The sequence below is a fragment of the Periplaneta americana genome, chromosome 8 (assembly GCF_040183065.1).
Source record: "Periplaneta americana isolate PAMFEO1 chromosome 8, P.americana_PAMFEO1_priV1, whole genome shotgun sequence".
Lineage (NCBI taxonomy): Eukaryota > Metazoa > Arthropoda > Insecta > Blattodea > Blattidae > Periplaneta > Periplaneta americana.
In genome coordinates, this window is record NC_091124.1 from 6,433,842 (window position 1) to 6,449,350 (window position 15,509).

The 15,509-nt window shown below is 38.6% G+C and overlaps 1 protein-coding gene across 1 annotated transcript in view; it reads left to right on the top strand.

The window, feature by feature from the left end:
• The first annotated feature begins 668 nt into the window (after nucleotides 1–668).
• The window catches only part of LanB2 (laminin subunit gamma-1), a 219,832-nt gene continuing 204,991 nt past the window's right edge, over nucleotides 669–15,509 (top strand). The window contains exon 1 of the mRNA XM_069832299.1: nucleotides 669–857. Coding sequence (XP_069688400.1) covers nucleotides 714–857 — 144 coding nt within the window. The 5' untranslated portion in view covers nucleotides 669–713. The remainder of the gene's footprint in view (nucleotides 858–15,509) is intronic.

The window sequence follows — 15,509 nt, forward strand, 5'->3', positions numbered from 1 at the left end:
GTCAAACGTTTCGGTGAAGCTAACATTAGTGAAATAGAATTTCAGTAAGCCAATTAATATTTTATTGTATTGGAGTACTTTATTTCTTCTAATCTTTATATACTTTCTTCTAATCGTGTAATAGTCAATTAAATCCCACTCGAGTTTTGAGTTTCTCTAGATAAATCAAAACCTCTAGTGAGAGTACTGTTGATAAAAACGGGAACTCGTATTTTTTTGTTACCAATTTTTTAGTAGGTTATTTTACGACGCTTTATCAACAGCTTAGGTTATTTAGCGTCTGAATGAGATTGTGATAATGCCGGTGAAATGAATCCGCGGTCCAGCACCGAAAATTACCCAGCATTTGCTCATACTGGGTTGAGGGAAAACCCCGGAAAAAACCTCAACCAGGTAACTTGCCCCGACCGGGAATCGAACCCGGGCCACCTGGTTTCGCGGCTAGACTCGCTAACCATTACTCCAGAGGTGTGGGGTTTGTTACCAAAAATGACGACATATTTTCATCTCGGTGTACCCCTAAAATATTTGAATTTTATTTGCCCGCGAACGGAACCGGGACGAATAGTGAGGACTCGAACCCATCCACAGCAGGAAGCTTCTCCTTGAGTCGCAGACGCATGCGCGCGCGGGCGGCTGGATGGCCTCTCCTCTGCTCTGCACGCCAGCTCATCCGGCCGGTCAGTCGCCGGCGGGCCTGCGGAGAGAGTGCGATGGTGCAGCGGAGTGGTGCGGGTGCGTGGTGCTTGGCGGCGGCCCTCTGCGCGCTGGCGGGGGCCCAGGTGTCGCACGTGGATCCGGTGGGCTTCTCCAGTCACGAGGGAACCCGGTGCTACGACGACGCAGGGCGCCCTCAGGTATTGTGTAGTGTAAGATGTCGGCTGTAGCACGTGTGTGCGCTGTTGCCGATGCTCTCGAGCGAAAGTGATGCCATCACTATCTTGGATATTCTCTCAGTGTCATCGCCGAACCACTTCAGTGAAACTTCGATATCCTCCCACACCACATACGGGGGAAAACGTACTTGAATAATTGAAAATAACTTCAAAACAATCTAGAGACACTGCGACAGCTATGTACTTAATGGGTCACAGTTCGAAGGCCTTAGTGCACAACACTGCATTCTGGATAGTTAGCAAAGGGTGAAAGTAGTGCTCGTAATTTTGGAAGTGAAAATCGTTGAATTTATGAGGGATTTTTGATGGAGATGCAGTTGATCGTATATGTGAGGCATAACAAAAGACTAAACTAACCAAATTTAACCTGTCACAGATTCATATATGTAAGATATATGTAAAACTAACCTAACCTAATATGTCACATTCCTATATACAAAGTATACGAAAACCTAAACTAACCTAACCTAATTGATACAGATTCGTACATATACAAGGTATACGAAAACCTGAACTAACCTAACCTAACCTGTCATAGATTCGTATATGCAAGGTATACGAAAACCTGAACTAACCTAACCTAATGTCACAGATTCGTATATACAAGGTATACGAAAACCTGAACTAACCTAATCTGTCAGAGATTCGTATATACAAGGTATACGAAAACCTGAACTAACCTAACCTAATGTCACAGATTCGTATATACAAGGTATACGAAAACCTGAACTAACCTAACCTAATCTGTCACAGATTCGTATATACAAGGTATACGAAAATCTGAACTAACCTAACCTAATCTGTCACAGATTCGTATATACAAGGTATACGAAAACCTGAACTAACCTAATCTGTCACAGATTCGTATATACAAGGTATACGAAAACCTGAACTAACCTAACCTAATCTGTCATTGATTCGTATATACAAGGTATACGAAAACCTGAACTAACCTAATCTGTCACAGATTCGTATATACAAGGTATATGAAAACCTGAACTAACCTAACCTAATGTCACAGATTCGTATATACAAGGTATACGAAAACCTGTACTAACCTAATCTGTCAGAGATTCGTATATACAAGGTATACGAAAACCTGAACTAACCTAACCTAATGTCACAGATTCGTATATACAAGATATACGAAAACCTGAACTAACCTAATCTGTCAGAGATTCGTATATACAAGGTATACGAAAACCTGAACTAACCTAACCTAATGGCACAGATTCGTATATACAAGGTTTACGAAAACCTGAACTAACCTAATTGTCACAGATTCGTATATACAAGGTATACGATAACCTGAACTAACCTATCCTAACCTAACCTAACCTAAACTAGCCTAACCTGATCTGTTACAGATCCCCGCACCTCTCCTCCGGCCTCCACTTTCACTGCTACTTTCGACACTTAGATCTATTCGATCAGAGACAATCAATAGAGATAGGGATCGTAGAACTTGAAAAAATGCAAATTAGAAGTTTCAGTGTCGCTTGCTATAGAAAGACCCCGGTTTTTATGTTGAAATATGTACGTCAGTATTCACAGCGGTGCAGTGGCGGCTCTCGTGCAGTAGCAGCAATATTCAGAGCAGTGCAGTGGCGGCTTTTTCGACGTGCAGTAGCAGCAGTATTTTATTTAACGACGCTTCCAAAGGCGAAGGTTATTGAGTGCCGAAGTTCATCGTGGGCGAGAAATTGCAAACAAATTTTGCCATGAGTTTAGGCTCGTTCTCTGTGGGTTTGAACTCGCGAACCTCTAGTTTCAGCAACCCGCACCTCAAGTGGACAGACCGCTCTCATTGCTTTGGGATTGAAAGAATAAGAAAGCAGGACGTAGATATCTCTATTTATATTCTGCTGTTATTGGCTATGTGATTAGGCAGCTTGTGTACGTCTTCCAGTACAAACTAAGCAAGGAGATAACGCGTGAAGGACTGGCACTGTCATGTCTTATTTGACTAGAAATTTTAGCCTGATCCCTTTTCGTTTCCAACTATTGTATTTCTAGGAGGAAGGCCTTACATTGTCAACAGAAACCTTCCAGTACTTGTTTAGTGTGTAGGGGATTAACAATGGGAACAACCAGTACAGTACCCTATGTATTCAAGTGTATTTTTCTGAGTATAGGACATAGGAATTTAACTTCGCCATGAGAACTGTATGTATTAACGGTCTTACTAATAAAAACTCTATATACAGACGTTTAACTGTCTTATACTTATACAATGAGTAGCTCGTTTATAAGTCGTGAGTAAATTCCTTACTAATAATCACTAAATACGTCGTGTATAACAGTATAACTGTTACACAGCTACGTCATAGTTTCGTCATTACTTCGTTACGAAAGGTAATAGAATATCTGAGTTCTCTACTGGATCCGGTAGAGCGCTCTAGTGTGGCGTGTTAAATATCGATAGTACAACTGGCTCTAATCGATTACCACACTACATTTTGGTTAAAGAGTACAAGCTACAGCAATATTATTCTAATAATTCTATGATCTTTGGTTTGTTCTTCTGTGGTTACAAGGTAAACATCGTCATAAAGTGACAGTCGATACGAACAGCTGTTAAAGGCGGCCATTTTTTCCCTATATACAACGCTTAAACAAGGGGTTTCGTGTATATAACTACTGTACTGGAAAGCAATTCCCATTGTATAGTTACAGCTTGTTTATATGTCCATAGCTTATTCACGGTTTATTAGTAACGTTTTCTGTCTCAACTCTGCATAAGTCTCGTATAAAAACTATACATGGTTTATTAGTAAGACTGTAAGACAATAAAGAAATAATGTTTAGGAATTAGCAAATTTTGACAATTTGTATTTTTTTTTATTTTAGTACGTTATTTTACGACGCTTTATCAACATCTTTGGTTATTTAGCGTCTGAATGAGATGAAGGTGATAATGCCGGTGAAATGAGTCCGGGGTCCAACACCCAAAGTTACCCAGCATTTGCTCATATTGGGTTGAGGGAAAACCCCGGGAAAAACCTCAACCAGGTAACTTGTCCCGACCGGGAATCGAACCCGGGCCACCTGGTTTCACGGCCAGACGCGCTAATCGTTACTCCACAGGTGTGGACTGACAATTTGTAAAATAACAGAACATCTTTTATGGTCAAAGCCTGATGTTCTCTTGTTCTACAATTTGACTTTTCCAGCTTCCTTAAACGAACGAAGCCGTTTGTTGGATGCCTGAGATGGAAAGCAGTGCAGATAGCTACAGGTGTGATTGCTATAGCAGTCAGTATTACATCACTACATTCCGAGTAACTCGTGCGCGGCACCTAGTAGGCTATGTTGTGCAAATACCTCCAGTCTTTGTCAAGCTGGAGTGACGTGAATCGTTTGTCTGTCTGTGGAGGAACTGAGAACAGCTGTGTCTTCCTTTCTCCGACAGTTGGGGAACGAAGCAGAGATTTCCGACAATTGCTGCACGTACGAGCGCGTTCAGGTTGCCGGCCGGCTGTTTGGGACGTGCCTGCAGTGGGTGTGTCTGGGTGAAGATAGTGCAGTCTAGGTCCGCGGCGTGTGCACTCAGCGTTTGCCTTATCCAATACTTACATTTCCAAGATTGACTTTCGCGTTGTCTCTGTGTGAAAATGGGGGGAGTGAATCAAAGTTTTGGAATGTCGTGACATTTGAGCTATTCCATCTCTAATCGGCCGAAATATAGAGAAAATTGACCTTACAATTTCTAAATACAATGAAACTTTTTTTGTACGTAGAGAACTGTGATACAATGCTTTGTGCAAAGTTTGAGACATCAGAACTTCATAGTGCTTAAATTAAAAATATTTTAATTTATCGTATTTTCATAAAATTTGCAAATTTAAACTGTTGTAGCTCCGAAACCCTTTCACCCAATGATCAAAATCATGGTTTATTTTGATGCTGAGAAATTAAAGTTTATGTTGACATATAAACAGATTTTCTTATTTTTTATGGAAATGGAGAAATTTAGATTTTTCCTCATTAAGACGCCGTTGCCTAGAAAAAAAAATATTTTAAAAATATATAGTTAGATTCCGCATTGAAAGTACAAATAAACATATTTTTTACTGATGGTATGTTGATAAGAAAGTATTGAAAATATCAAATAAAGGAAATAAATAGTACGCGCGTGAACTAACCAGCTGACTGTGAGGCGGGAGCTAGCCGAGGCAAGCAAGGCCAGGAGACATAAACACGTGATGTGTCGTCTAGCAGTCATGGCTGTGCTAGCTTTATCACAGGTTTTCATAAACACAGGAGTAAAATGACGCCCAACGCTCGCTTATCTTCAGCTCTTGGCCAGTGCGTTCGGTACTGCACCGTTCAAGTCTAGGCGTGTGAAAATCTATTTAATACCCTCGAAACTTATTGCCGAGCCACTAAGCAAACAATGCCGAATCCCTCTCAATAATGCAAGGTTTTTTCTGAATATATATATTTTTTTAGATTTTTACAAATAAGCAAAAAGCCTAAAAGTAAGTAAAATCAGGTTATCTGTCTCTCTTTATACAACAAAAATAAGGATTACTTCTTAACATAACCTACCAAATGTCAGCTTCAAAATGAGCTCTCGTTCAGTGTTCTGCAGTAAATGGTTCCAGAGTTCTGAGCGCTGAAAGAGGCTTCTTTTTATAAAATACGCTAAATTTGTCTCTCAATAATACGAAAACCGACTGACTTTCGATAGTATATTTTTGAAAATGCACTCTCCTCAGCAACTTGTATAAATAGGGAAAAAATTAGAGTATAAAAAATGCGAGGTTTTTTACTTATCGATTTCATATGGAATAGCCCATTTATAAAAGAGCTCCAACCCAAGCAGTCAAATAACCATTACTTCATCCTCGTTTATAATAATAATAATAATAATAATAATAATAATAATAATAATAATAATAATAATGTGTAATACGTTATCTCCGTTTTTAGTGTCGTTTGGTTTGTATTGAAGATTTGTGTGTTGTGGCTGTTACGTTAGCCATGTTAGTTATTTGAGTGAATTATTTATTTAAAAAATTAATTGTATTAATTCATACTTACATAATTCACTAATATAATACTTCAGCTTTTCTGCTGATTGGTTGTTGTGTATGCATTACTGCTCCAACCTGTTGGTGTAATTATATCATGGACGTAATGTATTCGCCATCATCTCCCAAAACCGAGAGCTAAGTGTATGTATAGTACGTAACTTTATCGTCCGTCGGTATGCATCTGTGACGTTCACGCAAAAGGTCTTGACAAACTTAGAAGAAAATTTGCCTCCTTGAAAGTACTGTGGGGAGCTCACGAGATCAGCCCTGGTAGGAATGCCAATCCTACACGCAGCGTAACGCCACTCTTGCTCGCAGAAAACGACCTAATATGGCAGACTAGAGATGGGATAAACTGTTCTTTTTAAGAAACAATTTCGACTGTAACTGTTTCATGAACGAAGCTGTTCCAAAATAACAGTTTCAAAGAAACAGTTTCATAAGAACATGTTTACAACATCAGTGCCAAGTGTTTCAACCTCCCATCTGCTTCAGGAACATGTTTCAAGGCCCTTGAATCGTCTTTAAATCAGCTGTTCAGTGTATTATGACAACGAAAGTCATTTTTCGTAGGTTACTGTTAAGGGTACAGTACATAACTACAATTCAAAATGAATCGATTTTAGTAAAAATAGTAAAATAGTTTAATAACGATGACATTAGCCGATGATAATTTTTCGGTGTATATTAATAATTAACATTATGTTAGGGCATCATGAACATATTCTCCATCAATGGACAGCTAATAATTAACATCAGATTTATTAGGGAATTTGATTCGTACAATTAAATTGCGCGATCCTACATAGGCTACTGTTGCACGAAGGCCGTGTGGAACATGCATAATACTGTTCTCCAACCAGGAGATCAACCGTGAAAGGAATGTGCTTACTATTGCGACATCTATTGGAGCGAAGTAGATAGATAATATTACCGTTATAACGTCAGTTTAAAAACCATGCGCTCTCCTGCATTTATTTCCTGTACGGAGAGATTAAAAGACCAGGAGATTAACAGTGATCTACTTTTGTAACTAGGGTAGTATCAACATGTGTGTATCAATGTTATTGTTTGTGCTGTGACAGCGAGCCAATAGAGATAAGAGTACCCACGTGTGTGACCTTATGACATCTTATGACCAAAGCTCGGAACTTGGGGACTTGTGTTTCATGTGCACGAGTAAGGTTACAGGTACAACGTACACAAAGCTCACCCTGCAAGTGCTCAGGGACAGTCGTGTGTACTAAGAAGTGGTCACATCGAATGAGAGGAAGACGGACGAGGAAACTGTGGCATGTCGAAGACAATGACATTCAGAGAATTACAGATAAACGGTCTGTTTGAGGAATTAGAAAATACGTGTTATTCGAATGCATATTATACAAGTTTCAAAATACATTTTTGTAAACTTTAGGTACAGAATTTCGTGGAGGAATTCGAAGGAGATACATTATTTTCTTCGAATGGAGAGTTTATATTTTGTAAGTTGTGCTACACACAAACTAAAGGCTGGAAACCGGCATTCATTGAAAGACATTACAGTCCCTTAAATTAGTGGAAAATTTGTCCATAGCCATGGATCAAGTAGCAGAGGAACCTACGTAGAACAAATTGAAAACTATTTTTGAGAAAAATTTAGGATATACTTATCTTTCTCACATACGAGATCAGTAGCAATTGCTCAAAATCAAACATAAAACAGTGACAGTGAAAACATTCAGTATTTTAATTTTGCTCTCGTCACTTCATGTGACTTGGAAATAAGTTTTTCTTGTTTCATATCAGCGAAGAAGTTATGGGTTTGAAAATATTGGAATGTACGTAGTCATACTCTGTAATAAAATGTACAGAGCAGAACAGTAAATTTGATATATTTCTCACGTTTATTTTTATTATATATGGTGTAAAATTATGTGTTTCAACCTACCATAATATTATCATTATGTTGTTCCAGTCAGAAACCACTTTTATAGCAGACCTGACAGTACCTCCGTGCTGGAAGCGGGAGTTTGTTGACATTGAAGTCCGGTCGCTTAGCCACGTGCAAAGACACAAGTCCCCAAGTTCCGAGCTTTACTTATGACATCAACATTCATTCACAGCATTACTCCCCTTCGTCTCACCCGGCAGAGACTTTCTCGTGGTTGGAGCACAGTATATCTATTCTACTTTCGATTGGAGGTCAATGATAGCGCTTCACGTGGTCTTTGCAAACAGCAAAGAAGAGGAAAACTGTTTAGAAACTGAACTGTTTATCTCTTGGAACCATGTGGAACGTTGGAGCAATGTAACACTTTGGAACAGTTTCAAATAAACTGTTCCAGCTTTTTTTACCCATCTCTATAACAGACTACCAACTACATTACAGTAACTAACCAACGTGAAAACATTCGATCAACTTTTAAAATATAAACTAACAGTTTCAACTTATACAACATAGCGACAGAACTAGTCTCAAACTACCTGATATTAGCACAGTCTACTATATACAGTCGCGAAGCTCAATATGTAGTAAAAATGCAAACATGGGTAGCTGCCCACCACTAGGATCGCTACTATCGCCTCATCATCGCAGATCTCTCTCCTAGCAGCCGACAAAATATGTTACACTTTCGTTGTGTTCTTTTGGAAAAATTAACACCTTCCTTCCATTATTGAAATATTAAATGCATAAAGTTAATTTATTATTTTAATAAAATATATTAAATTCCACCATAAACTCGAAGATACCTGCAAGAAATAGGTTAATATAATTTTTGTTTGTGCAAAACGAACTGAAATTTACTATAATCGCTTCACTCATTCAAGATTATAGCGATAATTAACTATGAAACCAATAAATATTAATTTGCATTTTCCTTTACAACAATAATAATGGAAATATGAATTAATGGAGTAACTTACGTGTACCGGTAATTGTAGTGTAGGCATACGTAGTTAACAAAGTGGGATGAGGTTAAGCAATAATAATCACACCAGAATTGGAAATAAAACGTGATCAATAAATTTTATTGTAACAGACTTTTTCTACGTCTCTAATAAAGTAACAAATAAAAATAACAACAAAATTAACAGCTATAATTAAAAACATATCCTTTGAAAAAAAAAGTAGGCCTAAGCAATAATAATCCCACCAGAATTGAAAATAAAACGTGATCAATAAATGTCATTAAAACAAACGTAATTTTTCTACGTCTCTAGTAAAATATTATTATTCCAATTATTGTATTTTAGCCATTAACATTTTCATTACAACCAATAACGAACATTTCACAAGCATCAATGTGAAATACGCAACGAGCTAGCACTCGATGGAAATACGATTCAGTCCAAAGTCGACCGTGGACAGTCTATTGTTTCTAGTTGCTAACCGCTTGGAGCGCTTTATCACGAGATTTGCAAAAAATCACCGCAAGCTTCGCGACTGTATATAGTAGACTGTGATATTACTGTGATGTAGAGAAGAACGAGGTTTAAGAAAAAGAAGGAAAGCGTTAGTGTGGTGTTGGCATCGGCATTTGCTAGTCATGAACTGTTCCTTGTGGATTGGAATCGTGTTTAAAGTGATGTAAGAGCTTCGCGTACGCTGTGGCTACATAGCGCTACCACCAACAACGAATGCCCACATATCCACTCGCAGCCAGCTCTACATTTGAGCAAACCCGAAACGGAGATGGTGATGAAAGGGGGGAAATGTAATTATGATGGCGAGGTCCAGCTTGGTTATTTAGCAACGATGTATCAACAATTACGTTATTTAGCGTCCATGGGATTGGTGATGACGAGATGAGGCCGAGCATTCGCCAAAGATTACCTGGCATTTGCGTTACGGTTGGGGAAAACCTCGGAAAGAACCCAACCAGGTAATCAGCCCAAATGGGAATCGAACCCACGCCCGAGCGCAACTTCAGATCAGCGGGCAAACGCCTCAGCCTCCTGAGCTACGCCGGTGGCCTCGCCGAAAGTTACCCAGCAATTCTGGTTCATTAGGTTGAGGGAAAACCTCGGAAAAAATCTCAGCCAGGTAATTTGCCCCAGCCAAGATTTCAACCCGGGTCCGTTCATTTCAAGGTCAGATATGCGATGTGTGTGCGTCAACCGTTCAACAGTTAGGGTACGGCCACACGAGCTACATTTGTCGCAGGTTTTCTGCGACAAATGTAGCTGGAATTATAGGCAGCATTGAGTTAAATGGAAGCGGCCACACGGAGCAGTAAATGCAGCAAGTTTGGTGCATCCCAATGTTGTGTCGCAACTCGAATAGGTCCGGGTCCATTTTTTCAGCGACATTTACTGCTGTTGGGTGGCCACACGTAGCGACATGGGTGGCTACACGTGCAGCTACATTTGTAGCAACTTTCTGCGACAAATGTAGCTGGAATTATAGACCGCATTGAGTTAAATGGAAGCGGCCACACGGAGCAGTAAATGCAGCAAGTTTGGTGCATCCCAATGTTGTGTCGCAACTCGAATAGGTCCGGGTCCATTTTTTCAGCGACATTTACTGCTGTTGGGTGGCCACACGTAGCGACATGGGTGGCTACACGTGCAGCTACATTTGTAGCAACTTTCTGCGACAAATGTAGCTGGAATTATAGACCGCATTGAGTTAAATGGAAGCGGCCACACGGAGCAGTAAATGCAGCAAGTTTGGCGCCGTCTGACATGAGGTCTATTCGGGACCAATAATTTCCCACCTTAAACGAATTAACATTGTTGTTAGTTACTGGGAATTTATTATGAAATCCATATTTTTAAACTTTAAATTTATATTAATATTTATTTCCGCTTTACTAATTCCCAGAGGAGACTCAACGAGTCAAAGAATATACATGTCAAAAGACTTTTACCTACTAACTGACAATACATAAAGAATAAATATCATGCAAAAGAAAACAAAAAAAAATTGTAATAAAAGTACAAACAACCGTGTAAAGTGAATGTTTATGCTTTAATTTTTTAGGAATGAGATAGAAAGCGAAAATCAAATGTCATGTAAAGGACACACAGAGTAAGACTTTAAAAAGAGTGAAATAACAAATCAAAGTTATTCATTTTACAGTAGAGAATTACAATAATTTAGCGCAATGTAAATTTACAAATGCGTATGGATACACGCGTAAGCTAATTTTAAATACTATTTTCTTAATCTTACTCCTGTTTTTTTGTTATAGCAGAAAACCTGCGACAAATGTAGCTCGTGTGGCCGTACCCTTAGGGGTATTGTATTGAATAGTCCTTTCGAGCTGGCTGGAATGCTACGACATGATTCCCCTTATCGCCGAGGAGGACGGACTGTGCAGACGTGTTCCGTACGCTTATCTGCGTTGTTGCAATCAAATCAGATGTGCAACTCTAAGCGGGAACCGAACCCGGGTCGTGGACATGGTCCAGTGAACCGCACCGACCACCCGGGTGGTCTCGGGCCCTCGAGCAACAAAACGTGCGAAAAGTTCACCGATTGGTAGTCACGCGAAGTATTGTACTGTTGGGATGGTTACATTGGGCAACTAGGATGTATTGGAGTGAAGTGTGTAGACATTCTGTTGTGGCACATGTGGCATCCATCCGGCCGTCTGGAGCAGTTTTTATGGCTCTCCCTTCATTCCCACCGAGAAAGTATCATGTGGCAAACTGTTGAATTGTTCTGTCCTGGGATGCTTCATTCTGAAACATTTGAATCATCTGTTACGCACTCATCTTCTCTTCTCATTTTGACTTCTTCCTCTCCTCTTTCCCACTCCCCGTCTCGTCGTCCTCGTCTCTGCTTTACCCATTCTGACGATTTCTCTAAGGCACGGTCACACGTCGCTACTTTTGCAGCGCTGCAGTACAAAAAACTGCGCAACTCTCGTACTGCGACGTGTGAACAACGGTGCAACCCGAAAAGTAGCGCTGCCGAACCTGCTGCCCGCTACTTTTCCATGCTGCGCGCAACTTAAAAGTAGCGACGTGTGAACAGGGTTCTCAGGGTTGCAGATGCAGCATTTTTGATATCGGTTTTGTTGAAACTTTTGCTGCGGTTGCAACCAGTTTTACCACCCAAATGTGTCAATGATACTTTTATTGTTTGGATATATTTTAATGTTAAATGTGATGAAAATAAATTATTTGTAACAGTTATTAAATACACAACACAGTCTGAGCATAATTGGTGACGATATAATTCATTTTTTAAATTTTCCTTAGCGTAGTTCCAAACAGGAGGGTTGCCAACATTGATTACGAGAATATACTGTTGGTTATCATTTAAGTATATAGGCGTTTTTAAAAGCTTTACAGTAAAAATAATGTCAATTTCTGAATACTAGATTCGACAGAAAAGCAAATAATAGATAAGTAAGCTTTCGCATGAGTTTCTTAATAATGCGAACATAACCACAAAATGTATATTGAGAAGTCAACACGGAGATAGAAACCTGCAGCATGACTGCGGCTGCAAAAGTAGCGCCTTGCGTGTGAACAGACTCGCAACCTCCAGTTGCAACTTTTGCTGCACTCGGGTTGCGCAGCACGAAAAGTAGCGTGCAGCGCGCTACTTTTGGCTTACGTGTGAACACGACACGCAACTTTTGTAGCTGCAGTATAAAAGTAGCGCTGCAAAAGTAGCGACGTGTGACCGTCACATGTCGCTACTTTTGCAGCTCTGGAATACAAAATACTGCGACGTGTGAACAACGCACAGTGGGCCAGAATTCAAATCCAGCAGGAAAATATTGAATTTTTTAATGTTTTAAGTAACGTTTTCTCGCTATGTAGTCTCGAAGTACTAAAGCTGATATTTATAAATCTGTATGCCATCAATTTATACCGAGCGAAATGCCAACAGGGCTGCTAAAATTCTCTAAGTGTTAAGAACCCGAGCGCCGAGCGCCAGACGGTTTATGGCGGGGGCGATGTGAAGGTGATCTGTGTGTTGTTGATGTGGAGAAAAGTGTTTTCTGTTATGGAAGTGTTAACAGAAGGTTCGTACTTCCTATTTCCATTATTCATACTTCAATTGTATACGTGAAATATTACCAGGGATGCGTTAAACATAGCTTTAAAATATTGCGGAATTATGTCTTTACTTCATTTTAAATTAAAGATATAAAAAATGTTGCACCAGGTGTCACCTTAAAATCTACATCAGATTATAAAGCAATCCTTACAGTTTATTACAAAAGTTAAGATTTGCTTGCGTTTGCTTGACTTTTTCTTATATTTGCGTTTTTATTTCAGAGGTAGATCCCCAATCCAGTACACTGTGACTCGGACGGACTTAAACGAGGTGTTGACTACTAAAAAAGGGTCTGCTCAAACTCTCACTGATTTCGTAGCGACAAAATTAGAAATACAACATTGTTCCAAGGATATTATACGGTGTGTACACTGTGACTCGGACGGACTTAAACGAGGTGTTGACTACTAAAAAAGGGTCTACTCAAACTCTCACTGATTTCGTAGTGACAAAATTAGAAATACAACATTGTTCCAAGGATATTATACGGTGTGTCGAAAAAGTTGTGCGCACATTTAGAAGTAATTTAGAAAAACGCCTGAAACAGTGCTCCAGGAAAAAGGACAGGTTTTTGCGTAAATATTCGGAATGGTTAGTGAAGTCAATGAACCACGGATATCCTCCTCCCTTCCGTCTACTTTTCCCACATGCCTGGCCGATTACTCCAGACTCTTTCTTCTCTCCATTAATAAATTATTGTCAATATTATAGTAAAACCTGAAACTTTTAAAAGGGGAATTAAATACACTGTAAGTTCACAGGGCTAACGGCTTCAAAGCTGGGTACCTGGTTCAAATAAAGTGCACTGGTAAAAAATTTAACATGGAGGCATGAGATAATTACTCTGCTTGCCATTAAAATTTCACTTTAATTTATAATAATAATAATAATAATAATAATAATAATAATAATAATAATAATAATAATAATAATAATAATAATTTATTTTAGCTGGCAGAGTTAAGGCCGTAAGGCCTTCTCTTCCACTCAACCAGCAAAAAGTGTATATACATATGCATGAACTTACAAAAAAATTCAACAATTTGATTAAGTGGGAGTTACATGTATACAAGAGTTATTTACGAATTAAACAACAAAATACTATGAACTATTAATTAAACACTGAAATAAACTGTGTAGCAGAATTAAGCTAAAATACGTAGAATGTTAATATATTTCAAATAATATTAGATAATAGAAAGAGATTATTATGAGACAATTTTGAAAATACAGCACTATCAGGATGATGTCTAAGGAATGAAGTAACAATGTAGTCAGTGATAGTTTAAATCAGTAAGATTGGAGTGAAATCGTAATAAGGTTATCTTTTAAGCTGTTTTTAAAGGTGTTTATTGTCTTGCAGCCCCTAATACTTTATGACAAGGAATTCCATTGTGTCCCCAATTTAAAAAAAAAGGATATCAAATTTACCCAAAGAGTTCTACAATAAATAAAAACTCGCCAAATGTCCAAGGATTTAATTCCATCCGTTTCAGGAGTAGGTAGACCTCAAAAATTGTTTGAAGAAAGTGGCATGAAAACAAGAATTAAACATGTAGGGTACGGTCTCTGAAAGATCAGCGTTCTTAAAGTGAATTAGTTCTAGCTACTCAATTGTCTTTGCGGGGTTCAGGGAAAAGAGATGCAACATACGTTCTACCACAAATTACTCCAAAAAGAGCATCAAAGTATACGATAGCCTAGAATAAATCTCCAACTTTACCAAGACCATATACACCAGAGAAAGCATTAAAATGTTTAATAGATAACGTCACCAAACGTAAATACAATGTGCAGTGTTACCTATAGGTTTGCCCAAGAAGCTAGACATTAGCGGTCTTACTAATAAACCGTGTATAGTTTTATACGAGACTTATGCAGCGTTGAAACAGAAAACGTTACTAATAAACCATGCATAAGCGATGGATGTATAAACAATCTGTAACTATACAATGGGAATTGCTTTGCAGTAGTTATATACACGAAACCCCTTGTTTAAGCGTTGTATATAGAGAAAAAATGGCCGCCCCTCTAACAGCTGTTCGTATCGACTGTCATTTTATGATGATGGATGCCTTGTAACCACAGAAGAACACACCAAAGAGCAGAGAATAAGTAGAATATTATTGCTGTAGCTTGTACTCTTTGACCAAAATATAGTATGGTAATCGATCAGAGCCTGTTGTACTATCGATTCTTAACATGGCACATGAGAGCGCTCTACTGGATGCAATAGAGAATCTCAGATATTCTATTACCTTTCGTAATGAAGTAATGACGAAACTATGACGTAGCTGCGTAATAGTTGTACTGTTATACACGACATATGTAGTGATTATTAGTAAGGAATTTACACACGACGTATAAACGAGCTACTCATTGTATAAGTATAAGAGAATTAAACGTCTGTATATAGAGTTTTTATTAGTAAGACCGTAGAGCATTAGAAAGTACTGTGAAGATTATTCAAGAAAATTTTCACGAATTCAAACAATGTAGGATATCTTAAATCATCTTCTTGTAACTCCTGATCCTATCATATCAAGTATTTATCCGTTTTAAGAAAATGAGAAG